Below are 27,728 nucleotides of genomic sequence, written 5' to 3'. Positions count from 1 at the left end.
GACTTGAACCCCGGAGGCGGAAGCTGCAGTGAGCCGAGGTCACTGCACTACAGCCTGGGGGACAATGTGAGACTCCATCTCAAAAAACAAAACAAAGAAACAAACAAAAAACCTCTGAGATTTTTTTTTTTTAAGCTCATCAGCTATCGTTAGTGTATTTTATGTGTGGTCCAAGACAATTCTTCTTCCAATGTGGCCCAGGGAAGCAGAAGATTGGACACCCATTTATAGTATAAAGAGAGCCACCAGGCTTTCGGTTCAGCTTCTTTTCATGACACAGCCAGTCAGCTGCGCTCAGGGACCGGCAGTTCAGGGTTCCTCACGGGCAGATTCCCTCTGTTCGTTGCCTGCTCCTGCCAGCTTAGCCGCGGGCCAGGACAACACGGCCCGGCCGTTTCCAGCGGTCCACAGCCTGGCCGGCCCAGCGGGCGGAACCGATAGTGTCTGGCACTCGGCTCGACGGCGCGCGCCCGGACTCTGAATCCCGGAGCACCAGGCGCCCACGAGAACGCTGTTCTCCTTCGCTTCCGGGTGCACGCTTTTCTGTTGCCGCCGACAGGCCGGAATTCCCGGTGCCTCCGCGGCCGCGGTCCGTACGCCCAACTCTGCTGCCGCCATGGGGATCTTAGAGAAGATCTCGGAGATCGAGAAGGAGATCGCTCGGACGCAGAAGAACAAGGGTGAGGGCCGGCCGGGCGGGGTCTTTCTTTCTGCCCGCCTCAGTTTTCCTGTCTGTAAAATGGGGGAACAACTCCAGCAGTAATGCTGGAGCAGGATCCGAGGCCGCGGAGAAGTTGCCAAACAAGTGGCGAGGCCGCCCTGTGCGCCCAGGGCAGGGCCAGGCGGGAGCGGGTCTCACGCGCAGGTCTGACTGCAAACGACCCCAAAGAGATCTGATCAGCACCAGACCGTGTGCCAGAGCAGAGTGATCCCAGCTCACAGAGGAAGCATCTGACCCAGAGAGAGGCCCGGCTGGGGTTCAAACCCCAGTCTCCTGATGGCTAGGTCTGGGCCATTGGTGGTCTCCTCTGTTGTTTTGGGAAGCGCAAGAGGAGACCTCTCAGGAACAGCCTCACCCAGCAGCTGAGAGCCCACTGGAGCAAGGGATGCAGGCTCTGGAGTCGGGAAGGCCTCGATTTGAACCCCAGGTCCACCACGTACCTTCTGTAAAACATTGGAAAGTCACTTCACTCCGTGGAGCCTCTGTGCTCTCATGTGTAAATGGGGTAATATTCCCCTGCTCCATCTTAGCTTACAGCTGAGTTAAAGTAGATGGCCTTTACATAGCACTGGGCACATGGTGAGCACACAGTATTTACAGTAAACGCCGCAGCCTAGATAGTACATAATGAAGCCTCAGATTTGGACTTTAGGTTGTAAGGGCTGGAGGAGCTCAGAGAAGAGAGGTGAGGAGAGACGAACGGTGACACCAGGAGGAAGTGGGACTTGAGCTGGTTTTTGGAAGAGTATCCCAGGCGGGGGGCACTGCTGAGGCAAAGACATGGGAGTGAGCATGGTGTGTTCATGGGACAGTGAGAAGAATCTACATCAGAAGGGGATATGGAGGAGTAATGGGAGTGAAATTGGACAGACTAGTGCTTAGCCGCTCAGGCTTGTGGGAGCAGGAAGCAAGAAACACCGGATGGCTGGTCCCAGTGCCTGCCCTCCCTTGGTTCCATTTAAGTTTGAAGGCCAAGGGGTTGAGGGCCCTTTATGACTCATTCCTTCTGTAAATCTTTTTTTTTGTTTGTTTGAGACAGAATTTTGCTCTGTCACCCAGACTGGAGTGCAGTGGTGCCATCTGGAGTCACTGCAATCTCCGCCTCCCAGGTTCAAGCGATTCTCCTGCCTCAGCCTCCAAGTAGCTGGGATTACAGGCATGTGCCACTATGCCTGGCTAAGTTTTGTATTTTTTTAGTAGAGATGGGGTTTTGCCGTGTTGGCCAGGATGGTCTCGAACTCCGGGCCTCAGGTGATCCGCCCGCCTTGGCCTCCCAAAGTGCTGGGATTACAGGCGTGAGTGACCATCCCCAGCCGATCTTTCCTGAGCCTTTATTGTGTGCTAGGCACTGTGGTTAAAGCAGTGAACACAGCAGGCATATCCCAGCCTTCGATCTGACCTTCTAGTTGACAGTCTGGAAACTAGAAACCAAATAAATAGGATAATGTCAGCCAGCAATATGTGCTATGAAGACAAACCAGGGTGATACAGCAGGGTATTGGGGGTGGGGAGGGGCTGGGGATTGGGGCATTTGAGCTAAGACCTGAATGAGAAGAAGGAACCAGTCACGCAAACATCTGGGGGAAGAGTTTTTCTGCCAGAAGGATTAGCTAGTGCAAAGGTCCTGAGGTGGGAACAAACTTGGCTGTTTACAGATCAACAGGACTGTGGCTGGGGTGCAGTGACAGGACAGGAGGGAGCTGATCATGCAGAGCCACGGGTCATGGGAAAGACTCCTGTGTTCTAAGCCAGTGGGAGCTGGCGCAGGGTGTTAAGCAGGGGAGGGTCTATTCTGATTTACGTCTTGAAAGTTCCCTCTGGCTGCTGTGTGGAATATTACCTGTAAGCCCCAAGGAAACTCGTAGGGAGGCTGGAGATGCTGCCACTTTGCAGTGGTAGACAAAGGAGATGGAAAGATGATTAAAACCTAGTCCTTCCCCTCAGAGATGCTCAGAACTTTAGAAGCTGAGATGACAGGAAGGGCCATGTGTACCTGACTATCACTGAATCCATTTTTTTTTTTTTTTGAGACAGTCTTGTCCTGTTGCTCAGGCTGTATTCATAGCTCACTATAACTTCAAACTCCTGCTTTCAAGCAATCCTCCCACCTCCACCTCTCGAGTAGCTGGGACTGCAGGCGTGTACCACTGCACCGGGTTAATTTTTTGTGTTTTTTATAAAGGCACAGTCTCACTACGTTGCCCAGAGTGGTCTTGAACTCCCAGCCTCAAGCAGTCCTCCCTCCTCAGCCTCCCGGAGTGCTGGCATTACAGGCCGCAGCCACCACGCCTAGCTGCAGAACCTGTTCTCAGCCCTTTCCCACTGCTGTCAATTCACTTATTCACTTGATAAAATATTTCCTGTGTACCTGGGCCCTGTGCTGGAAGCACAGTCCCAGGAAATGATCCAGTCCCATTTCCTGACCTATTGGAGTCAGGGAAGTAAAGAAATAAGGTAGTCTTCACTGTCGAGAAGACAGTAAACTGGCCCATGAGGCAGGAAGGGGCCTGGGGAAGGGTGGAATTTACTGTAGATTATAGCCAACTTTTATTGGGTGCATACTGTGTGGTAAGAGATGTTCTTAGTTCTTTCTGTAAGCCTTCTTTATCATTCCACCATCAGAAATCTGCTGAAGTATGATCATCCACAGTGGCTCATGTCTGTAATCCCAGCACTTTGGGAGGCCAAGGTTGGTGGATCACTTGAAGTCAGGAGTTCGAGACCAACCTGGGCTACATGGCAAAACCCCATCTCTAAAATACAAAAATTAGCCAGGCATGGTGGTATATGCCTGTAGTCCCAACTGCTCAGGAGGCGGACCCAGGAGAATCCCTTGAACCCAGGAGGCGGAGGTTGCAGTGAGCCGGGATGGCGCCGTTGCGCTCCAGCCTGGGCAACAGAGAAGACTCTGTCTCAAAAAAAAAAAAAGAAAAAAGAAGGGCCCGGCATGGTGGTTCACTGCTATAATCCCAACACTTTGGGAGGCCAAGGTGGGCAGATCATGAGGTCAGGAGTTCAAGACCAGCCTGGCCAACATAGTGAAACCCTGTCTCTACTAAAAATACAAAAATTAGCTGGGCGCCTTTAATCCCAGCCACTTGGGAGGCTCAGGCAGGAGAATCGCTTGAACCCAGGAGGTGGGGGTTGCAGTGAGCTGAGATGGTGCCATTGCACTCCAGCCTGGGTGACACAGCAAGTCTCTTGTCGGTGGCTCATGCCTGTAATCCCAGCACTTTGGGAAATCTAGCTAGGCGGATCACCTGAGGTCAGGAGTTCAAGACCAGCCTGACCAACGTGGAGAAACCCCATCTCTACTAAAAATACAAAAAACTAGCCGGGCATGGTGGTGCATGCCTGTAATCTCAGCTGCTCAGAAGGCTGAGGCAGGAGAATCTCTTGAACCCAGGAGGCACAGGTGGCGGAGAGCTGAGATTGCACCATTGCACTCCAGCCTGGGCAAGAAGAGCGAAACTCTGTCTCAAAAGAAAAAAAAGATAAAAAATAAAAAAAATTTTTTAAATTAAAAAATTTTAAAAAAGAAATCTGCCTAAGTAGTTACTACTATTAATAACCTTATTTGCAGATTAAGAAACTGATGCACAAGAAGACTAACTTTTCCAAAGCAAAATGGCCCCAGTAATGGCAGGGTGGAGTTCTGACACAAGCTCTCAACCTCTGTAGGACACCGCCCCGAGACAGGGCGGGGAGGCCTCTTTGAAGAGGTGACATTTGAACTGCACCTCAAATGATGGGAAGGAACCAGCTCCACGAAGATCTTGTTGAAATGGAGGGAATCGCCAGTGTGAAGGTCCCGAGGAAGGAATGAGGTCAGCATGTTCTAGAAAAGAAAAAAAGAAGCCTGTCATCCCAGCACTTTGGGAGGCCGACGCGGGTGGATCATTAGGCCAAGAGATGGAGACCATCCTGGCTAACATGGTGAAACCCCGTCTCTACTAAAATACAAAAATTAGCTGGGCGTGGTAGTGTGTGCCCGTAACCCCCGCTACTAGGTAGGCTGAGGCAGGAGACTTGCTTGAACCCGGGAGGTGGAGGTTGCAGTGAGCCAAGATCGAGCCATTGCACTCCAGCCTGGGTGACTGAGTGAGACTCCGTTTCAAAAAAAGTAAAAAAAACAAAGGCCAAGCACAGTAGCTTAACCTATAATCCTGGCACTTTGAGAGGGTGAGGCAGGATGATTGTTTACAGCCAGGAGTTTAAGACGAGCCTGGGCAACATAGCAATACCCCATCTCTACAAAAACAATTCCTTCCCCCCTGCCCGACACTGAGTCCCACTCTGTCACCCAGGCTAGAGTGCAGTGACATGATCTCGGCTCGCTGCAACTTCCACTTCCCAGGTTCAAGTTATTCTCCTGCCTCAGCCTCCCGAGTAGCTGGGACTACAGGTGTGTGCTACCGTGTCTAGCTAATTTTTGTGTCTTCAGTAGAGACAGGGTTTCACTGTGTTGGCCAGGCTGGTCTTGAACTCTTGACCTTGTGATCCACTCGCCTCAGGCTCCCAAAGTGCTGGGATTACAGGTGTGAGCCACTTCGCCTGACCCAGAAACAATTCTTTAAATTAGTCAGGCCTGGTGGTGCATGCCTGTAGTCCTAGTTATTCAGGCGGCCGAGGCAGGAGTTCCAGGCTGTAGTGAGCTATAATTGTGCTGCTGAACTCCAAGTGATAGAATGAGACCCCCATCTCTTAAAAAAAGGAGAGAGGAGAAAGCCACTGTGTCGGGAACGTAGCAGAGTATATTGAAGTAGCCAGGAGCCAGGTCACATAGGGTCCTGGTTCTCAGTCTGAACCACAGCCACATTTTATAGCAAAGAGTTTGTAACATGCCTTACGGTCCTGAAGTAAAATTCCTCGTCAGTAATGTAACTTATGTATCCATAGAATTTGCAAAAAAAAAAAAAAAATGTAATACCCTAATAGTAATATTAAGGAGAAGAAAAAGGAAAGTAATTTGTAATGAAAATGGTATTTCTTTAAATATGTGAATGCTGGAGTGCTCCCAGGATATAAAGAAGTTACCCTGGAGCAGTGAGATGCTCATGCCACTAGGTAGACTCACTGGGGCTGTGCCAGCCACGATGCAGGTGTGTTTTGCTGGCCACTGAGGTACCCCACAAGAGGTGCTGCCAGGTGGGATCCCAGAATGGTGAGCAGCTCTAGGCAAAGCTTCAGACAAGCATGACATAGTCTTCCCTTCGTATACACAATAGTTGCATTCCTGGGAATTTCAGTGTATATTAACACTGCAGAAAAATGTCCTGTTTGTATGTAAACAGAGCTGGGTTTTAGGCCCAGCGGTCCTAACCCAGGTTTTCCCTCTGTGGGTGCCTTTGGGATGTGACAAGTCATGGACTTGGGACAGATTCTCCTCAGCTATGCAGGACTGACTCATCTTACGGTGCAGCTGGTTTTCCTGTCCCTTGCCCAATAGATGCCAAATGAGGACTTTATCAAAGTGAACAGAAAACATCTCCCAGAATGCCCCGCAAGGAGTGGTGTCTCCTCTGTTGAGAAACATTGGTTCTCAATAGGGTGGTGAGGTCTCAACAAAGAGGCTGGATTAAGAAGCCAGGGGGGTCTTTTTATAGCTGAGGGGTGCTTTTTTTCTCTCCTGATCTCCTTGACAGCGGTTGCTTCCCAGCCAGCACTTGGTGATGTGTGGGTCGTGCCTCACCCCTGGGCTTGGACACCCTGGCCACTCATCTTCTGTCTTGCTTTCCATCCTTTAGCCACTGAGTATCATCTGGGTCTGCTGAAAGCTAAGCTCGCCAAGTATCGGGCCCAGCTCCTGGAACCATCCAAATCCGCCTCATCCAAAGGAGAGGGCTTTGATGTCATGAAGTCGGGCGATGCCCGAGTGGCGTTGATTGGATTTCCCTCTGTGGGTAAGGTCAGTGATGGTCATTGTGGGCCTCAGGGAGGAAGGCAGGAAGTCGTCTTTCAAACAGGTGACGATCCAGGCTCCCTCGCTGCCTTTCTGCTTAGTTCCGGGGACACAGAAGACCCGGCCTCCCCCAGGGTCAGATCCCAGCCCTTTATCTCCCTAACGTGGAGGACGCTCTTTCCTCTTGCCAGGAGATATAGCCCTACTTGGTCTTCTGACTCAGCCATCACCTACAAATACTTCTTGAGTGTGTGTCTCGAGTGTGTGTCATGTGCTGGGCATTGTGCCACAGACTAGAGACACAGCAGGAACAAGACAGAGCTCTGTCCCTACCCACATAGATTTCCCATTCTTGAAGAGAAAGTACAGTACGTAAGTAAAGATGAGGTGCATCAAGTGGTGAGGAGCCGGGGCTGGTGAGTGACAGGGCGAAGGTCGGCTAGTTACAGTGGTCCCAGCTGGTTTCTCTGGCGAGTGAGTGTTTGGGCAGGGGCCTGAAGGATTAGTGAGGGAGCTTGCAGAGTCCTGAGTGAGCACATTCCAGACAGAGGGAACAGTGAGCACAGAGGCGCTTAGGCTGGCACTTGCTGGGTGTGTCCAGGGTGTCCCAGGTGGCTCCCTAAGGAGCACGAGGAGGGCAGAAGACAGAGAGGATAGAGACTTATGGGCGGCCAGAAGGACCCTGGCTTGGATTGAAGAATGAAACTGCAGAGGTTTTAGAAGGTGTCTTCTGAAAGTTGCTGCGCTTAACGTACAATCTATATTGATTTACTTTTTATGTGAGGAATAAGATAAATATCATTGCAGGGTTTTGAGCAGAAAAGAGATATATCTGATTGGCTTTTTTAAAATAAACCTTTTTTTTTTTTTTTTGAGACAGAGTTTCACTCTTGTTGCCCAGGCTGGAGTGCAATGGCGTGATCTCAGCTTAGTGCAACCTCCGCCTCCTGGGTTCAAGCAATTCTCCTGCTTAAGCCTCCCAGGTAGCTGGGATTACAGGTGCCCGCCACCACGCGCAGTTAATTTTTTGTATTTTTAGTTGAGACAGGGTTTCACCATGTTGGCCAGGCTGGTTTTGAACTCCTGACCTTAGGTGATCCACCCACCTCGGCCTCCCAAAGTGCTGGGATTACAGGTGTGAGCCACCACGCCCGGCCTAAAACAAACTTTTTATTTTAGAATAGTCTTGGATTTACAGAAAAATTGCAAAGGTAGTACACAGTTCCCATATACTCCACACCCAGTTTCCCCCGAGGTTAACATTTTATACTTATCAATGATGATCTGTTACTGCCTCAAGTCTTGCTTTATGCAGATTTCCTTAGCTCCTCCCCGCTGTCCTCTTTCTGTCCTGAGATCCCACATCGCAGTTGAGTGTTTATGTCTCCTTAGGTTCTTCTAAACAGTTTCCTAGAAATGCCTTAATTTGATGTCCTTGACCGTTTTGAGGAGTACCATTCCCGTATTCTGTAGAAAGTCCTTCAGTTGGGGTTCATCTGATGTTTTTCTTATGGTTAGTCTGGGGTTATAGTTTAGCAAGGAAGACCACAGAGGTAAAGTGCTATTTTTTTTTTTTTTTTTTTTTTTATTGAGACGGAGTTTCACTATGTTACCCAGGCTGGAGTGCAATGGCACGATCTCGGCTCACCGCAACCTCCGCCTCCTGGGTTCAGGCAATTCTCCTGCCTCAGCCTCCTGAGAAGCTGGGATTACAGGCACGCGCCACCATGCCCGGCTAATTTTTTGTATTTTTGGTAGAGACGGGGTTTCACCATGTTGAACAGGGTGGTCTCGATCTCTTGACCTCGTGATCCACCCGCCTCGGCCTCCCAAAGTGCTGAGATTACAGGCTTGAGCCACCGCGCCCGGCCTAAAGTGCTATTTTTATCACATCACACGAAGGGCACATACTGTCACCACTACTTATCCCTGCTGACGTTGACCTTGACTACTTGGCTGAGGTGCGTCAGGTTTTTCCACCGTGGAGAAGCTTTCGTCTCCCCTTGCCATGCCGTGATCTGGGCGGGGAGGTGACTGTGCAGCCCACTTCCATGGCCACCTTGAGGGGAGCATCTACGGAAACTGTTTGGAATTCTGCATGGGAGATCTGTCTCTTCTCCCCCATTCATTTGTTGATATCCGTATGGACTCTGGGGGTATTTCTGTGCTCTGCGGTCTAAACGCTTACCACGTCCTTTTGCTGCTCAAACTGTTTTCGCTTTGGCGCTGTTTTAGTTGGCTTCTTTGATGCACCACCATTGTGTTTTTCCAGCACTTCCTTACTTTCTGACACTGCAAGATGTCCCAGGCTCATTTTGTATATTCCCTGCCCTGGCCTAGAATCTGCCATTTCTCCAAGGAGCCCTGGTTCCTTTTATTGGAAAATAGCATTAAAAACCACCATCTGGGCGCTGACTTACTTTTTTGCAGAATCACTCTGGCTGCTGTGTAGCTAGCAGGTAGAGCAGGGCAAGGTGACAGCGCGACACTGGAGAGGTTGACAGAATATAGGCCAAGCGAGTAACAACCAGAGCTCCTGGACAGGTGCTGGGGAGCAGCTTCTAACTCAGTTCAGCTGCACGACTTGAGCCCACACCCAGTTTCCGTTACTGTGGGCCAGACACAGGGGAGGTGGCAACAGCTACCTTTTCCTGAGTGCCTGGTGCAGGCTGGGCAGTGTTTAGTTTTCTTTGTTGTACTGTCTGCCTATATGACTGGCATGTGTATCAGAGAAAGAGAGATTGATAGAGAAGCCGCTCTAGTTACCAAGGGTTACCCTTGAAGTCTGGGCCCGTGACGGATCCCATCTGCCTTAGTGGGAGGATGGGTTTTCCCGCCATGGGGGGGCCCAGGTCTGTCACTCCCAGGGGCCAGGCAGAATCAGGGAGTGGCCCTGATGTTGGTTGCTGGGTGTCTCAACAGTCATTGTTCTCAGGGCCACCCTGAGTATCCATACCTGTCCACTCCGCACGGTTTTCATCATTTCTTGCATTTCCAGAAGGTCCCCAAGGCGGAGGGTTTCTGGATTTGAGGACCTGTTGTATTTCCATCACATGCCACATTCTGGGCTTCAGAGGTCTGAAGGTGCATTGGGGAGGTGTGCCCTCAGTCTTCCTGCCAGCCAGCCAGGAGGCAGGGTCTGGATACCCGGCCCTGCAACTCAGAGTCTCAGGCTTCCTGTTCCTGGGGCCCTGCTGATGAGAATGGGGCAGGAGGCATGGGGCTGGCTTTCTTCCCGTCCTGGGTCTGCACACTGCTTGGCTGGCCTTCTCGGCTGCAGCATCTATCACTGAGGTGTTACAGTGTTTGGAGAGAGCATGTCCCGGGCCTTATCTTTGTAATCCCTGTGCAGTCCTGCGAGGTAGGAGTCGATTCGTGCCCATTCAGCATGTGAAGAGCCTAAAGCTGAGAGTATGGAGTTTCCTGCCCAATTCCAGGACACCCCAGCAGAGGCAGGATTCAAAGCCACGTCTCTCCAACTCCCAGCCACAGCAAATGGTGGTCTGAGTGGTCACATCCACGTCTTCCCAGTTCCCCACCCCCCACACCTCACCTGTCTCTGCCTCAGCCTGGGAGGCTGGTGTCTCCTTGCACACCTCCTCACACCCTCTCTGGGTGCGCAGCACGTCTGGGTACTGGGAGTGCCATGGGACTGCTGGCTGCTTAAAGTTCTCCGGGGCCAGGAAGGCCTAGAGGATTGTGTGGGGCTAGGGAAGGCTCCCGATGTGTGTGGGGAACCCCCTCAGGATCCAGATCCCTGCCTCTACCTGAGACAGTCCTGAGGCCTCCAAGGAACAGGTGAGTCCTCTGCTGTCTGACACATCTGGGACAGGGCAAGCGGTGAGCCTCCTGGCTGGGAGGTCTCTTCATAGCCACCCAAGTCACCAAGCCGAGAGTGAGAGGGGCTCCTCCCGCTGCCTGCACCTGAAGGCTCCCAGCCCTGTGGGGCATGTCCCGGGAGGCAGGGACAAAGCTCCTCAGTGCGGTGACCTCTTTTTCTCCTAGTCCACTTTCTTGAGTCTGATGACCTCCACGGCCAGCGAGGCAGCATCCTATGAGTTCACCACTCTGACGTGCATTCCCGGGGTCATTGAAGTAAGTGGCTGTGCCGGGCCCAGAAGGAGAAGGGGCGCGGGCTTGGGTTTGCACTTGTGCACGTGCCCACCGTGTGTGAGAGGCAGGGTGATGTCCCCATGCCAGGACAGGCTCCGGACGGAGCTGCTTTGCCCTCCAGCACTGGCACTTCTGGGGATCCTAGGTGCTGGAACCCAGAGATGCCTCATGGGGCCTGGAATCGGGAGGTTAGGCCAGCATGTGGCCACTCTGCCTGGTGCCCCTGTGCCGTCCTCCACAACACCAGTGCAACTCTGGCCACTAATTGCTGCTTGGCTGGATCCCCCTGCCTCCCCATGAAGCTTCACTGCCTTGGGCTGTGTTGGCTTTGGGCAGCTGGGTGTGTGGCCTTGAGTTTCCCACGGTGAAGCAGTTTATTTGTGAAGCCCTGGTACCATCAGTGACGAGTGTTGTGGGACTGAGAGATCCTGGGCCCTCCCTAGGTGGCTACTCAGCTCACAGGCTGAGGTCAGCACCGGGCTGGGTGGTGACGAGGCTTGGACTTGGCCACAGGTTGGCACCTGGGTTTCCCTCAGCCCCTGAGCCCTAGGCCCATTGCAGACGTCCCAGGTCCAGGCAGAACCTTCCCAGTGGAGGCCCAGCCTTGCCTTACCTTTTTTCTCTTCTGCATCCTAGTACAAAGGCGCCAACATCCAGCTCCTGGACCTTCCCGGAATCATTGAAGGCGCAGCCCAAGGTGGGAGGCAGGGCAGGTGTGTGGGAGGCGGGATGGAGCTCTGTTACTGATTGTTGAAACTGGGTATGGCTGTCATGGAGATCACCCTGGATCCCTGATCCATTACCCAGCTTTCCAGAAAAGACAGGCTCCAGTTCAAATCCTTGGCACCACACTAGCTTTGTGATCTTGGGCAAGTGATTGGGTATCTCTAAGCCAAGCCTCAGTTTCCTCAGCTATAGAATGGGCATGATAATACTTAATTTATATCACAGTTTTGAGGATGAAGTGAGGAAATGTTCAGGAAGCATTTAGGCTGGGACCTGCCACATGATGGGGTGGGGGTAGGACAGCCATTATTATCCTGTTACTCCTTTTATGATGGTGGTGTTGGATTTCCTTCTGAAATAAGTCTCTGTGAGTAAAACGTGGATTAAGAAAAATGACAAGAAAATCATTTAGCTTGTGCTGGTATGTGGCAGAGGCTGTGGTAGGTCTGTAAAGGGCAGGAGTCCAGGGCGCCCTGGGCAGGGTAGTGGTCACAGGGGTCCAGGTATGTAACTGCATCCCTCTACCCATCCAGGAAAAGGCCGTGGCCGGCAGGTGATTGCTGTGGCACGCACGGCCGATGTCGTCATCATGATGCTGGATGCCACCAAGGGAGAGGTGCAGAGGTCCGCAGGGTGGGGCATGGGGCAGGCTTACATGTCTGGGGAGGGCCAGTGTGTCCCTGAGTTTGTACTGGGTGTCCTGTGGGTGCTTGGCCCTTTCACACGTGAGAGTAGTGGTAGCACTTTTCACAGACTAAACCCAACGCCGTCTAGCCCAGGGCGTCTTCTCAAGGCTCGTGTCCAGCCAGCACAGAGGCGTCTTGGGGCTGGGGGCCAGGGGGCTCGGCCTGGCTCTGCTTCCTGTTCACAGAGGCACAGGTACCCCGTCACTGCCCAGAACCTGCCAGGAGCCCAGCCCCAAGCACAGAAGCATTGTTCATCCCACGTCCTGGCAGCAGGGCCCACCAGGCCTGCCTCCTCAGGACCAGAAGGAGCACCCTCATGTGGTCACCTCGTGGGGGCTCCACCGCTTGTCTGTGTACCACGACTGTAAACCGGGCCAGCCCCCTCTGGGACTGTGGCAGAGTTTAGAAGCTGCTCCAGGAAGGAGTGCACTCCGGGTTGCTGGGGAAGGGGGTGGAGGACAGAGTCCGTGTCTGGGTGGGGAGTGACGTCCTGTGGAACAGGAGGCCTGGCTCTGTGGACCGCCTGTGAGGGCCTGTGGGGTGCTCCGCCTAGGTCTCTGCTGGAGAAGGAGCTGGAGTCCGTGGGCATCCGCCTCAACAAGCACAAGCCTAACATCTACTTCAAGGTGAGGCACCTCTCTGGCCTTCGGGCCGTGGGTACGGCAGTTTTGAGAGTGCACTGACCAGCAACTGAGGCCATGGGGCCGTTGCTGTGGCCCCGCGGTCAGCAGTTCTCCCTGCCCGCCTCTCCTCCTTTAGCCCAAGAAAGGCGGCGGCATCTCCTTTAACTCGACAGTCACACTGACCCAATGCTCGGAAAAACTGGTGCAGCTCATCCTGCACGAATACAATATCCTTCCCCGAAAGACAGGGAGGGAGGGCAGCCACCACTGTCAGGGCACTGGGAGGACTGACCAAGAGAGGGGGCCTCGAGGCCCCGGGTGGCAGCAGGTCATCCCCACTGACCCCCGTCCATTTGAGCAGCCTCTGGGAAAGCTCCACACTGGCAGGGCTGCAGCCACACACTTGACAGTGGCTTCTGGGCTCCTCACCGAGTGCTGGGCACTGTGGTAGCCACATGACATCTGGAAGAAAAAGACGTCATGGGAAACAGCCTCTAAGGACTAGGGGTTCCTAGCCTGGAAAAGCCTCAGGGAGAGCTGGGGAGAGGGTGGTGCATCTAAAGCAGTGTCGGGGGCCGTTTGGGTTCTGGGGCCCTGGAGGACAGGGCAAGGCCTCGGGCAGAGTTATACCTGGCATATAGAGAACTCTTAGAGTCAGATGTGAACCCCTCATTCCCAGAGGCATGTGAGCAGAGGCAGGATGGCCCCCAGTGGAGAGTCCTTCATGGGAGAAGCTGGGTTAGACCAGCTTTCAGATGCTCCTGGCACTAAAACCCAGGCTTCCCCTGAGGGGCTTGGGGGATTGTTGCAGGTACCTTTTTCTCCCTGCTGGGCCATCCAGATTGAAATCCTATATTGATTGAAACCTTTAAATACTATGGTTCCTCTGGGGAAGAAAAAAGAGAGGGCTTCCAAAGCTTTCCAGTCTTGTAAAAAACCTTACAAGCAGATAACCGCCAAGGTCCCATGCATCTAGCATATTTCCTGCTTTGCTCTTTGGGGCCCTCCGCTGAGGGGGCACAGGGGCAGCTGGCACACAGATTGCCCTTAATCAGAGCCCCTCAGAGATCTTCAATGCAGAAGTGCTCTTCCGAGAAGACTGCTCCCCAGATGAGTTCATCGATGTGATCGTGGGCAACCGCGTGTACATGCCCTGCCTGTATGTAAGTGCAGAGGGGAGCCCTGGCCTGGCACTCGGCCTTTCTACCACATGCGTTTCCTGAGCTTCTGGAACCTTGTGAGAGAAGCAGAAAGAGGCTGAGGCTCCCCCCTCCCTTCACCTCACCTCAGTGGCTGCTTGCTTCTTGCCCATGTGGAGATCTTGAGACCAGGGTTCCAGCCCAGCCTTCCCCACCCTGAGGCAGCAAGGGGGAGGAGGGCATAGGCTCAGCTCGCCGAGGAAGGGCTGCAGCTGGCACAGGGCGATGGAGGCCCTTTCCTGGGTCCCTTGCTCCTGTCCTTAGCACTGGCCTCCACCTTTTCAATCTCAGGTTTATAACAAAATCGACCAGATCTCCATGGAAGAGGTGGACCGCCTGGCCCGAAAACCCAACAGTGTGGTCATCAGGTGAGGCTGCTGGCATCCTGCCACTCTGCTGTCCTTGCTCTGGGCTCTGACCCCAGTCGTCAGGCCTCCCAACCACTTTGGCTGTGGAAGAGGAAAAGTCAGCACAGCCTCCAGCAGCACACAGCCCTCACAGAGCCCAGGGCAGAGGACTTTGTCCACGAGGTCAAGGAGACACTGCAGGAGGGTCCCCTTCATGGCTGCTGGAGGCACCGGCCTGTTCCAGTCGTTAATTGCCATGGGCAGGGCGGGTGATGTCTTGTGGGCTCTGGTTAAGAAAACAGAAGGATTTCATCAACCAAGGTTGAATGGTTAAGAAACTTCTTAACTTAGTACTGAACCAAGGCCCCCCGCAAAAAGCCAGGGGTGTCAGCCTACCTCTCCTGGTGCTCTGGAAAGTGTGGCTTCTGTCTGATCACAGCTCAAAGGGGAAAGGGAACTAACACTCTCAGGCTCTGGTCGCCTACTTCCTGCCCTCCTTTGCAGGGTGGGTCCCAGGGGTACCACCCACACGGGCTGTTTGTTCACTTGCCAGCACCGCCTGGCAGGTTCCTCTCTGGGGCACACTGATTCAGGTGCCTCCCTTTTCTGGTTTCCTGGCTTGAAGCCGGCGCTCTGCAGCTTGACAGTGAAGCTCAGCCGACAGTACGGAGAGCTTAGGGACCAAGAGGCTGGACAGTGCAAATGATGGTTGAGGGTCCTGGCCTGAGTACAAGGACCGTTTTGTGGTGGTTGTAGCTACCACAAAGAGCAGTGTCCGTCCCATAGCACAGCCTCAGCTCTTCTCCTTCTGCTGTGTCCCAGGCCTTAGAGGGGCTGCCATCCTCAGGGCTGACAGCTCTACGCCTTTACCTGCTCGTGCGTAGAACGGCTCTACAGAGGGTAGGACACAGCTCAGGATCACACTGCAAACGATTAAGCCACGGTTGACCCTAGACCTGGTGCCTCCAGAGCCTCGGTTCTCTGCTCTTCATGCTGAAATCCCTACTGGACTTCCTGGCAATCCCTAGCTCCTCTCTGCAAGGAGTGAGCTCTGGGTCCCAGCCTTTGCCCTTGGTCCTCACTGCCCCCGGCCATCTCCCCACGGCAGCCCTTCATCAGACACAAGCTACAACCCTCCATAGGGCACGGTCTTGCCAGCCCCCAGGAGAGATGCTGACCCTGGTTGACTGTGACCATGATTGGTGTCCAGAGGCACTGGCAGCAGAAACATCAAGCTGCCATCAAGAGTAATGGGCTTGTTTCCCTGTGGGCACCGGCGAGCCACCTGGCCTTGGTGCCTATGCTGGCCAGTGGAAATTGTCCCCTCCAATAGTGAGAAGTGGAGACCCAGCCTCTGAACTCACAGGGGCCCCTGCCTGACTGGCTGCCTCCCTCTTTGCAGCTGTGGCATGAAGCTGAACTTGGACTACCTGCTGGAGATGCTTTGGGAGTACTTGGCCCTGACCTGCATCTACACCAAGAAGAGAGGACGTGAGTTATGCTGCGCGTAGCCGAGAAACAGGCTGAGCTTCATCCTCCCTAAAAGGCTGCCAGGCCTATGGGTGGTGCCCAGAGACCCCAGCTCCAGCTCTGGCCTGGCTTATTTAGACACATCTCAGCTCTTTTCCCTTCTCAGCACTGGGCACTGCTGGTTTTGAGGGTGCCCTGGTGGGGCAAGGCTACCTCGGGGTCCTCACTGGCTGCAGCAGTTAGTGCCATCCTGACCTCCCCTCGCAGTGACAGGCCCCACCACAGGGACGTTAGTGACCTGAATCCACAAGAGCCCTCCCCATGTCTGACCCCCACCCATCTTCCTGGTGGGTGCACACACACATATGCCCTGGGGTCCCAGCTGCTGAATTTGGAGCACTTTGCATCAACCCCGACCCTGGCAGCAAGAAGCGAGCTACAGTTTCCCTCGCGAGACTCCAGCATCCCTTCGGGCCCTGCCTGTTCAGTCTAGATCCTGGTCTCTGTCGTGCTGTCACGGCGGATGGGTGGCAGGCAGTGTGATCCTGGCCTTTGATTTATTTTGAGTCACTGTGGTCAAGTCAGGCTTATAGAAGATGGCGCAGGGATATATGCCGAGGGCGTGCTGGATATGGGGGACGTTAGGCCAAGGCAAGGAGACCGAAAGGGCCTCTGCAGCCAGCTCTTCCCTCGGGCAGAATCATGAGGCAGCAGTGTGGGTCCTCGTGTGTGGTTGACGCTCTCCCCGTCTCGCCCTGCAGAGAGGCCGGACTTCACAGACGCCATCATTCTCCGGAAAGGGGCCTCAGTGGAGCACGTGGTGAGTTGACAAGACCTGCCCTAACAAGGGGTGGGAGCTCTGCGTGCCCCTTGGAGCTCTGTTCTGCCTAAGGTGCCCTGGGCCAGGGGTGGGCTCTGCTGGTCTCAATCGCAGATGCTGACACACAGGCTCTGGAGTTGGACAGTCTGGGGCTGCGTCTGCAGCACCCCTTCCTAGCCATGTGCTGTGCCTCCAACCTCTCCTGTGAGGGGGGATGTGCTGCCTGCCCCCTGGGTAGTCAAGAAGTCACGTTGAATGAAGTCCAGCATGTAGGGCACTCAGCACACTGCCTGTAGTGCACAGATGCCAGTAACCCTGCTCCCATGCCATTCAGGCATCAGTCAAGGAGTGGGGAGTGGGGCTAGCTCAACACGGAAGTCAGGACAGGTTTCAAGGAGGCGACCTGAGCTGGCTTGTAGAAATAGCGGGTCTGGCAGTGAAGAGTTGGGGTGGGGAGCATCCCAGATAGGGGAGCGGGCATGCACAGGCCCCAGGGGAGGTGCCCTGAGCACAGGGAGCATGAGGCTGGCTGCCTTTCTCTGTCCAGAATTCTGTCACCTGAACATGACCCTGCAGGCACCGGTGGTGGCGAAGTGTTGGGCCACGTGGCCGTCCTTCTGGGCTGTTGCTTTCCCAGGTGTTATTTTCCTCAAGCTGATTTCTTCTTGGGATCTGTATCATGGAAGCAAGGGACACTGTAGGCCCAGCTGTCCCTCTAGCCCCTTATGACAGTGGTGGCTGGGCTTGCAATCTGGTCTCATGCATTCATTCCTTCTGCAAGCCCAGCCCCAGGTTTCTGGGTGCCACCCTGGAGGTGTTGAACAAATGAGGCCACGCAAAGTCCCATCTCTCTAAGACCTAGGCTTGAGATCACAGCAGGAGGAGCCAAGGAGACTCACGATTACCCTCCTGAATCCCTTCAGACACTCACGAGTGACAATGCTGGGCAAGCTGAGTAAAATGTAAGACCCATTTGCAGGCCAGAATCAGCCACCTTCCCATCTCTGTCAGGGAAGTGAACCTGCAGACCTGGCGCCGCCTCCGCCCCAGGGACACTGGGCTGAGGCATTTTGTCTCCCACTGGGGCCTGGAACACTTGTGGGCATATGGGGGGAGGAGCCACGTCACACAATTGCAGAGTCCCCTCCCCGCCACCCTCCACTGTCCCACCATCAGCGTGGCAACCAGAGGTCCACACTCTCAGGGCAAATGCTGGCTGCCCCTCCAGGGTCCCCTTCCAGTTTCAAGTGACATCTGGGACCCCTGTGACTTTCGTCCCTACCAAGGAGCACTGGAGGGTGTACGCTACCCTGGGAGTTGGGGTGATGTGATGTGTGGGAGGCTTCAGGCCACAGGTGGGGCCAGGAGGAGTGAGAGACAGTGCAGCTGAGCTTGGGATGGGGTTAGGTGGAACCTCACCTCTCTATCTGTCTCTCTCCTGTCCTCCAGTGCCACCGCATCCACCGGTCACTCGCCAGCCAGTTCAAGTATGCCCTGGTGTGGGTAAGTGTCTGGGTGGGAGGCAGGCAGGGGGTTAGACCCAGCAGAGCCCCCGGGTTAGGCATGGAGCAAGGCATTCACGTTCCTCTGCATGGTGTTTCTGTCCTTCCTGTGGGAATTGGCATGACTGTGTGTCTGTCCTCCATAGAACGTACATGCCAACCCAGGCTGGACATGGGCCTTCTCCACCCTTTTTCTTTTCTTTTTTCTTTTTTTTTGAGACAGGATCTGGCTCTGTCTCCCAGGCTGGAGTGCAGTGGCACAATCACGGCTCACTGCAGCCTTGACTTCCTGTGCTCAAGCGGCGATCCTCCCACCTCTGTGTCACAAGTAGCTGGGACTACAGGCGCACACCAGCATGCTTGGCTAATTTTTCATGGAGACGGGATCTTGCTATCTGGCCCGGGCTGGTCTGGAACTCCTGAGCTCAAGTGATCCTTGAGCTCAAATGATCCTCCCATCTTGGCCTCCAAAAGTGCTGGGATTACAGGCACTAGCCACTGTGCCTGGCCTTCCCCCACCTTTGAGGTCAGGGATGGTCAAACCACTGCGGACATCCTGCTGCCTGGGGCCCCCACCTTACGCCAGCATTCACCCCCAGGACACACACCCTGGGGATATCTTTCTTGGCCTTGCCCTTGGCCAGTCCAGGCTGAGGTGACCCCTGTGTCCCCATTCCTCACCCAGGGCACCAGCACCAAGTACAGTCCGCAGCGGGTGGGCCTGACCCACACCATGGAGCATGAGGACGTCATCCAGATCGTGAAGAAGTAATGGCGCCTGCCAGGCCTCCAGCCCACCTGCCTCATCTCCCTGGGGATGTCGGTCCTACTGGGACACACAAACGCCCAAACAGAGAAATACAAATACACACACCCCAGGAAGCGGTCTCTCAAGTCTCTGCTATTTCCAGAAGTTTCTTCAATAGGCAGATGAAGAGCGCGTTGGGGCAGAGGGGTTCGGCTGGAGGCATTTCCCACAAGACTGAGGCCTCTCGTGGGGTTTTGAGTTTGGAGTGCTGGGCCTACATCTGTGCCCCCGGCCCCTGCGTTGAGGGGGCAAGCTGCCCACCTGCCGGCCAGCTGGGGCCTAAAGCAGATGGCATGCTCAGTGCCAGGCGGGAAGCTGGGCCTGCCTGGGTCCCTGGAGACTGTGGCTGCTGTTACAGCACCTCCCTCCCTCAGCTCCTGCCGGCTTCTCTGACACTCGGGGTGGGGGCCCTTCCAGGAAGAAACCCCCTTGGGTCCTCCACTCAGGGCTGTCCAGGATTGGAAGCAGAGTTAGTGGCTTCAAAGGCCCACCTGACACCCTCCACAGCCTAAGGGGTGTCCTAAAGTGCCTCCCCCTCTCTGACCCTCCCAGGGCAGCCCCTGCCCAGCACAAAACCCCCAGACCCTGGCTCTGAACGCCTGGGCCGGGGACCTCTGAGTTTAGAATCTGTTTTCTAAGTCCCCAGTTCTGGCTCTCCTTTCTGGAATAAAGGATTGAAAACTGTTCCTGTTCAGACTGAGAACACTTGGTAAACTTGCTGAACAGTAGCCAGGTTGAGTCAGGTGGGCACAGGTCAGGCATTGAGGGTAGCAGTGGGCCTGGGAGTTCGAGAGGGTGGAGCCTGGATCCCCAGGGCAGCCCCAGGCCATGGGTGGCAAGGAGAATGCAGGGTTCCTCACTCAGGCACGGGCAGGCTCTGCCAAGGGGGTTGGTCATGGGTGTCAGGCCCAGACTGGCCCCTCCAGAGGGGCCTGGCTGCCAAGGTGGGCAGCATCCCAGGAGGTCCTTGTGACCATCTGGGGTGGTAGGGAGGCTCCCCCATGAGAACAAGGTGGCTGATCATGTCCTGTTGCCTCAGAAGCCAGGAGCAGAGGGGCTGGCAGGGGCTCAATGAGTGCCTACTGTGTGCCAGGGACAGTGCCAGGCCCCCCACAGTATTCTGCTGTCCCTTGGAAGCTGGTGTAGGTTGTACAATTCATGAATGCAGAGCATAGATGTAAGACCTCTGAGCAGCAGGGAAGGCTTCCTGGAGGAGGTGTGCCTTTTTGGAGGGATGCAGCAGGTTCTGTGAGGCTGTCAGGAGAGGTAGAGGGCTCCCGGGGGCCTTGGGCCCAGCTGGAGTGTGGAGCAGGCCCAGGCCCAGCATCTGGGCTGTTTGTGGCCCCCCCGTCAGCTGCTCAGTCCTTTCCAGAGACAAAACAGGAATAATAGACATCGTTAAATATACATGGGGCCCCAGGCTGTTGGCGTGGTGGGCTGGGCCTCCCTTCCCCGTAACACCGAGCTGCTCTGCTGGGCCGATCGTGCTCCTGGGCCAGCCAGAGGACCCCCATGAGGCAGCATGCAGGCTGGGAGCAGGCCACGGGACCCAGGTAAGGGGACCCTAGCCTGGAGTCCTTGGGGTCGGCCACTAGCTACCCTCCCATCCCAGGCTGCAGGGGCAGCAGCAGAGCTGGGGCCTCGCCCTAACTCACCTTGAGGCCCTTCGCTGCCTCACTTTGTTCATCTGTGAGGGATGTGATGCCCACGCAGCCCCCTCCTGGTGATGGTGGGATACCAAGACCGGCAAGGGCTCCATGGCTTACCTGGGCCCCTCTGCCAACAGCCCTGATGCCTGGCCATGAGGCCTTAAGTGAGGGTTTCTATCTGGGTGGTAGCCATTCCCACTTCCACTTTACAGGCAAGGGCTCTGGCCCTGGGTGAGGTGGGGAAGGCCTTGAGTTCACACGGTGTCAGGCTGAGTCCAGGCCTTGGATTCGATCCAGACCTGTTCTGTGCCCCCGGCTGGCTGACAAAGGCTGGAAAATGAGGCCAGAGGCTGGGGGGTCCTCAGGCTGTGAGGGCTCGGGTGAGAGGCTCCTGCCCCTGGGTCGCATGTGCCTCACCATGGATAGGCTTGTTCCTGGGCTAGGTCTGCGTGTGTGGGGGCCAGGCAGGCACTGCAGCTCTGTTGTGCCCTGGGCTTTCTGGATCTGTGGGCAGGATGGTTGTACGGTCTACATTTGCATGTGAGAGAGTGAGCGAGAGATCATGCAGCTGTGTATGCCCAGGTCAGTGTGAAGTGGCAGTTCGTGGTGCCCTTAGGGCTGGGGAAGCTCCCTAAGACTCCCTCAAAGGTCCCAGACCCCCCCCCGCCAACCTGGGTGAGCTCCAGACTTGGGCCTCACCCTGTCAGCCACCTTGTTCTCATCACTCACACTCCCTGGCAATCACAGGCAGGGGTATGCACCCTCGCCCAGGCAGCAGAACTGCACTCAGCTCCCAGCTGGCATCCCTGCAGCCTCCCTGGGGTCATCTGGCTGCAGCTTTAGAAGACTCAGGTACAAAGGAGCCAAAGAAATGAATATTCATCTGTCCCATGCCTGTGCATTCGCTCATTCTCCATCTTTCTTCCTCTGCAGCTTAGATTCCACAGTTTCTCGTTTCAGAACCCTCCTTTGGCAAGAAAGCCAAGTCGAGAGTTTCTGCTTCCCACTCTGTCCTTCTCGTAGACAGCTCGCCCCACCTCCAGCCTCCATCTCACCAGACCCGGGTCCGAGCAGCCTTTTTGACTCCACTGCACTGTCCCATAGCCATCCAAACCCACCATGTCACAGACCAAACATGGCATTCCCACCCCACCCGGCCTCACCTCAGAGACTCCCCACACCCTCCAGCTATACCAATCCAACCCCAAGTTCACCTGGCTCCCCCCTCATCCCAGCCCCATCTAGCCCCTCATTAGGGCCAGCCTGTTTCACCTCATCCTGCATGTGTCCACTGGACTCTGTCACAGCATGGTCCCAGCCACGCCACTGTCCCCCCTCCACTCTTCACATGGCGGCCTGAGCTGCCTTTTCTCCTACTTCCTAAGAAGCCATGTGAGCCAGTGGTTGAGACTGTGGACACTCTGAAGCCAGACTGCCCAGGCTCAACTCTATCTATAAACTCTCTGGGCCCATGTCCTCCTCTGCAAAGTGGGAAGAATAATCACACCCACTTCAGGAGGTTGTAGTAAGTTGAGTTCTGTGTGGCCTGGCAGTTCTGAACACAGGCCTTGCCGTCACAGGTCCCATTGCTTCCTCACTGTGGGCTCTCGGCCGAGGGATCTAACCTGAGATCAAGCCCTTCCTCTATAAAATGTGAAGAACAGTTCCTGCCCTACCTGTGTGAGAATCTAATGTGATACTCCAGAAAAGCATTTAGTATCAAGCCTGGCACAGTAAACATCTGGAAATGTGGAATAGTGACCAAAGTCCCATCCCTTCCATGGCCGATTGGGCTAGTCCCTGCCTGCCGCCCTAAGCCACCTCTCATTTCATATGCCCTCAATCACTCTGCTCCAGCCATAGACTGTCCCTGAAGCCCCTCTTACCACCTGGCCTTTGCACATGCTGATCCACCTGCCAGGAATACTGTTCCCTCTTCCATGTGATCAGCTCCCTCTTATCCTTCAGATCTTGGCTCAGGGTTGCCTTGTCAGGAGAATCTTCCTGGACCTCCAATGCAGTGTTCGCCCGTCTGGGGTCATGCACTGATCTTCACAGCTCTTCTTATTGGTGTGACTCTTTGCTAAAAGCCTGCATCCAGGATGGGTATGGTGGTTCATACCTGTAATCCCAACACTGGTAGGCTGAGGCAGGACTAGTGCTTGGGGGCAAGGAGTTCAATACCAGCCTGGGCAACTTAGTGGGACCCTGTCTCTACAAAAACTCAAAACAATAGCCAGGTGTGGTGGCACACACCTGTAGTCTCAGCTGCTTGGGCAGGTGGGAGGATTGCTTGAGCCTCACAGCTCAAGGCTGCAGTGAGCTGTGATTATGTTACTGCACTCCAGCCTAAGTGATGGAACAAGATCCTGTCTCAAAAAAAAAAAAAAACAAAGTCAGCGTCCCCTACAACACAGGGAGCTTCATGAGAGCAGAGATCAGGTTGGGTTTCACTCCACTCTGCCAACCCTGAGTGCCCTGCACAGTGCTTAGCACATAACACATGCACAACTAATGCACAGCTAATATTTAAAGAATGAATGAATGAGAGACTCACGCCCTGACACCCACTCTGTGCCTGCACAGAGGATAGGGACCCTGAGAGGGAAGCAAGACCTCGAACCTACCAGAGAAGGGGCAGCCTCAGCTGACTACTAGCCTGAGGTCAAGCCTGGGCCCCAGAGACCAGGAGGGGTCAGGTGGGCAGGACTTGCTGCCTGCAGTCACCCAGACCACCTCACTCAGAGCAGACAGGCAGCGGCCTGTAGCAACGATGTTGGCAGTCATAACAGCTGCTTACCCAGGCCAGCCACTGTGGCTGGCTCTCCACTATTTCATGTAATACCCAGGTCAGCCTTGGTAGGGGAAGCATCTACACTCACCGATGAGGAGGCTCCAATGCCGAGGCTGCATGACTTGCTATGGGTCAGATCCAGGTGAGGAATGAGACCTGACCCAGAGCTCTGAGCTTCGGGCCTCCCTGTCCCCTGGGCTAGAGCTGGGCTTGCCTCTCTGAGTAGCAGGTATTCATCTGGACAATGGGGTTTTGCGGGGGAAAGACGCCTGCCTGCGGGTTTGAGGCGTGACTTCGGCAAGCCCCTAGACAATGGTGGCCTCCCAGCCTTTCTTCTGGACAGACAGACAAGGCTCCCTACTTGGGGCAGACAGAAAGTATGGCTCTGGGAGGTGCTCCTGGTTCTGAAGGGCCAGCCCTGCCCCACTTTTCCCCAGCAAGTCTTCTGACCTCTCTCTGCCTCACTTTCAACAAATGTTACCTGGGCGTGGGGGGGAGCGTTGGAACTGTGACATCTCAGGCCCTGACATTCTTCCTGAGAGCCTGTCTTCCTGAGTGGTGTTTCCACTCACTGTCTCCAATTCCTTTTTTTTCCATTTTCACATTTACAGTTTTTTGGGGGTGGGGACAGAGTCTCACTCTGTCTCTCAGGCTGGAGTGCAGTGGTGTAATCTTGGCTCCCTGCAACCTCCACCTCCCGGGTTCAAGTGATTCTCCTGCCTCAGCCACCACACTGTGCACGCCTGTAGCTGGGATTACAGGTGTGCACCACCACACCCAGCTGATTTTTGTATTTTTAGTAGAGACGGGTTTTGCCATGTTGGCCAGGCTGGTCTTGAGCTCCTAGCTTCAAGTGATCCACCTGCCTTGGCCTCCCAAAGTGCTTGGACTACAGGTGAGAGCCACCACACCCAGCCCACATTTATACTTTTAAATGTTACATTTTTGTTTGGTTTTTGACTCAGAAATGCACTCATATGGATCAAAAATCAAACAAATATAGAAAGATTTACAGAGAGATAACCATTCTCATTAATTTCTTGTATAGCTTTTGCTGTATTTTTTTTTTTTTTTGAGACGGAGTCTCACTCTGTCACTTGAGCTGGAGTGCAGTGGCACAATCTCAGCTCACTACAACCTCCGCCTCCCGGGTTCAAGCAATTCTTCTGGCTCAGCCTCCTGAGTAGCTGGAACTACAGGCACACGCCGCCATGCCTGGCTAATTTTTTGTATTTTAGTAGAGATGGGGTTTTCACGGTGTTGCCCAGGCTGGTCTCAAACTCCTGAGCCCTGGCAATATGCCCACCTCAGCCTCCCAAAGTGCTAGGATTACAGGCTTGAGCCTCTACACCCGGCGCTGTATGTCTTTTATTGTTTGTTTTGACACAGGGTTTTGCTCTATGTCAGAGGCCGGAGTGCAGAGGCATGATCATGGCTCACTGCAGCCTCAAATCCCAGCTCAAGTGATTCTCCCACTTCAGCCTCTTAAGTATCTGGGCCTACAGGCACTTGCCAACATTCCCTGCTAATTGTTTAGTTTGTTTGTTTTTTAGGGACAGGGTCTCACTATATTGCCTAAGCTGGTTTCAAACTACTGGGCTCCTCCCACCTCAGTCTCTCAAAGTGCTAGAATTACAGCATGAGCCACTACTCCCAGCTGCGGTATTTCTAATATAGAAATAAAAAGAAAAACAAGCTAAGCATGGTGATACACACCTGTAATCCCAGCACTTTGGAAGGATGAGGTAGGCGTATCACTTGAGGCCAGGAGTTCAAGACCAGCGTGGCCAACAGGGCAGAACCCCATCTCTACTAAAAATACAAAAATTAGCCAGGCATGGTGGTGCATGCCTGTAATTCCAGCTACTCAGGAAGCTGAGACAGGAGAATTGCTTGAACCCAGGAGGTGGATGTTGCAGTGAGCTGAGATTGTATCGCTGCTCTCTAGCCTGGTTGGCAGAGTGAGACTGTCTTAAAAAAAAAAAAAAAGCAAATACAAGAACACAAACTTATATTCTCACCACCTAAACACACACACACACACACACACACACACACACACACACACACACACACACTTCCTACAGAAAGGCCTCAGTAAACACTGTAGACAGCAGCCTGCTTCCTGCACTCGCAGGTCCTGGAGATTGCTCCCTATCAGGACACAGAGACCATCCACATTCCTTGTTATAGCTGTGCCATGCTCCATCTGGAATGCACCATGGTGTACTGTGGCAACGAGCAGCTCCTTTTGTGTGTCATTCCCCGTAAGGACATGTAGGAGAGATTTCCAGGGGCGGATTACTTGCTTCCTTCCTTCCCTCCCTTCCTTCTTTCCTTTTAAAAAAAAATCAGTATTTAATCTGCACTCTATATAATTAACCCATCAAAGTGTACAATGCTGTGGTTTTAGTATGCTCACAAGTGGGCCTGCCTTGGGACCAACACAGTCCTGTCTTTCTTTTTCTTTTTTTTGAGATGGAGTTTTTTTCGCTCTGTCGCCCAGGCTGGAGTACAACGGCTCCATCTTGGCTCACTGCAACCTCTGCCTCCTGAGTTCAAGCAATTCTCCTGCCTGAGTCTCCTGAGTAGCTAGGATTACAGGCATGCACCACCATGCCCAGCTAATTTTTGTATTTTTAGTAGAGCTGGTGTTTCACCATGTTGGTCAGGCTGGTCTCGAACTCTTGACCTTATGTGATCCACCCACCTCAGCCTCTCAAAGTGCTGGGATTATAGGCATGAGCCACCATGCCAGGCCCTGGTCTTGTCTTTCTTGAGCCCTCTTCCATCAGGCGTCACTTCCCTTGCCCCCACCACTATACTGGGACCACCCTTGTCACAGTCAACCCTGAAGCTCTAAGGAGCTGAATTCAGTCGTCAGCTCCCCATTCTCGACTAACCTGAGCCATGTGCCCATCTGTCACAGCAGCCCCACCCTCCTGTGCAGCCCCCCAGACCCCATTCCCTTCTGGCCCTCCACCTCCTCCTCTGGCTGGCTTCGTGCTCACTCACTGCCTCCTTGGCTCCTAAACACTGCATCCCTGTGGCTTATTCCGTGGCCTCTCTTCCCTCTACACGCATTCCCTGGTGGCATCCTCCAGAGCTGTGGCTTCAACGCCATCTAGATGCCGATGACTGATATCACCAGCCCTGTGATAGCCCCTTGGCAGTGCCCAGTGCCTAAAGCTGACTGCTGGGCCCTGCCTCCTCACCTTGCTCTACCTGCAGCCTTCCTCATCCTGGCCGATGACCTGACGGCCTCTCCATTCTCCCTGCTGTTCAGTAAGGAAACCTGGGAGCCATTCTGCACCCTCCCCCACCCCCATCATCAAATCCTGTCAGCCCTACCTGCCACATGTCCCCAGCGTCCTACCACTTCTCCACACCTTCACTGCTGGCAACCTAGTGCAGGAGGACTTCCATGGAAACTTCCACACTGGCTTCCCTGCCTTCACCCTCACTCCTGCAGCTGCTCCTCCCACAGCAGTAGAGGCTCCTGTCAAGACTGAGGTCTTCTGCTAGGCACAGTGGCTCACGCCTGATAATCCCAGCACTTTGGGAGGTCAAGGCAGGCGAATCACCTGAGGTCAGGAGTTCGAGACCAGCCTGGCCAACATGGTGAAACCTTGTCTCTACTAAAAATACAAAATTAGCTGGGCGTGGTGGTGTGCGCTGGTAATCCCAGTTTCTCAGGAAGCTGAGGCAGGAGAATTGCTTAAACCTGGGAGTCAAAGGCCGGGTGCAATGGCTCAGTGAGGCTGAGGCAGGTGGATCACCTGAGGTCAGGAGTTTGAGACCAGCCTGACCAACATGGTGAAACCCTGTCTCTACTGAAAACACAAAAATTAGCTGGGCATGGCAGTGTACACCTGTAGTCCCAGCTACTCGGGAGACTGAGACAGGAGAATCTCTTGAACCTGGGAAGCAGAGGTTACAGTGAGCTGAGATCACACCACCGCACTCCAGCCTGGGTGACAGAGCGAGACTCCGTCTCAAAAAACAAAACAAAACAAAAACCCTTCAGGAAACAGAAAAAAACCTTGGAGGCAGAGGCTGCAGTGAGCCAAGGCTGCACCACTGTACTCCAGCCTGGGTGACACAGCATGACTTCATCTCAAATAAACAAAAAAAGACAGAGGTCTAATTTCATCCCTTCTCTGCCAAAACCCGCCTCCCACAGCTCCTGCCTCATTGGCAGTTGAAGCTAATCCCTCATTGTGGCCCACAGGGCCTGCACGTGTGCCCCGAACTCTGACCTCACCACCCAGTGCACCCTCACTGCCCTCCAGCCACCTGGCCTGGCTGCTCCTCCACCTGCTTGGGACTGTGCACTACTCACAGGTTCTCTTCATGGCCCCTTGGCCA

General features: G+C 54.2%; 1 protein-coding gene across 6 annotated transcripts; it reads left to right on the top strand.

Moving 5' to 3' along the window:
• The first annotated feature begins 472 nt into the window (after positions 1-472).
• On the top strand, positions 473-19,600 carry DRG2 (developmentally regulated GTP binding protein 2). Of its 6 annotated transcripts, XM_032270731.1 has the most exons (14): positions 561-680; positions 4,403-4,548; positions 6,469-6,629; positions 10,629-10,718; positions 11,373-11,433; positions 11,996-12,086; positions 12,702-12,774; positions 12,908-12,998; positions 13,837-13,934; positions 14,262-14,338; positions 15,720-15,808; positions 16,549-16,607; positions 18,057-18,110; positions 18,795-19,600. In XM_032270731.1, the coding sequence occupies exons 3-14, from the start codon at positions 6,576-6,578 to the stop codon at positions 18,879-18,881; spliced, it is 924 nt and encodes a 307-aa protein (XP_032126622.1). In that variant the 5' UTR covers positions 561-680; positions 4,403-4,548; positions 6,469-6,575; the 3' UTR covers positions 18,882-19,600. The 6 variants fall into 6 exon arrangements, 4 of the variants coding, with proteins under 4 accessions (XP_032126623.1, XP_032126621.1, XP_032126622.1 ...); XM_032270732.1 differs by lacking the exon at positions 4,403-4,548 and having other exon boundaries at positions 473-680; positions 6,469-6,624; XR_004265905.1 differs by lacking the exons at positions 4,403-4,548; positions 18,795-19,600 and adding an exon at positions 17,464-17,569 and having other exon boundaries at positions 483-680.
• Positions 19,601-27,728: the final 8,128 nt, after the last annotated feature.

The sequence above is a fragment of the Sapajus apella genome, unplaced genomic scaffold, assembly GCF_009761245.1.
Source record: "Sapajus apella isolate SASKATOON/1434 unplaced genomic scaffold, GSC_monkey_1.0 scaffold215, whole genome shotgun sequence".
In the NCBI taxonomy this organism is placed as follows: Eukaryota; Metazoa; Chordata; class Mammalia; order Primates; family Cebidae; genus Sapajus; species Sapajus apella.
Note: the sequence above shows the minus strand (reverse complement) of the source record. Positions and strands in the feature narration are given on the sequence as shown.

Bases quoted from the DNA above. Each gene is read 5' to 3' on its own strand.
- DRG2 (XM_032270730.1), top strand. From the start codon at position 617: ATGGGGATCTTAGAGAAGATCTCGGAGATCGAGAAGGAGATCGCTCGG. The intron at 12,087-12,701 runs GTCCGCAGGGTG...TGCTCCGCCTAG, and splicing joins ACCAAGGGAGAGGTGCAGAG to GTCTCTGCTGGAGAAGGAGC. The intron at 12,999-13,836 runs ATATCCTTCCCC...AGAGCCCCTCAG, and splicing joins GCTCATCCTGCACGAATACA to AGATCTTCAATGCAGAAGTG.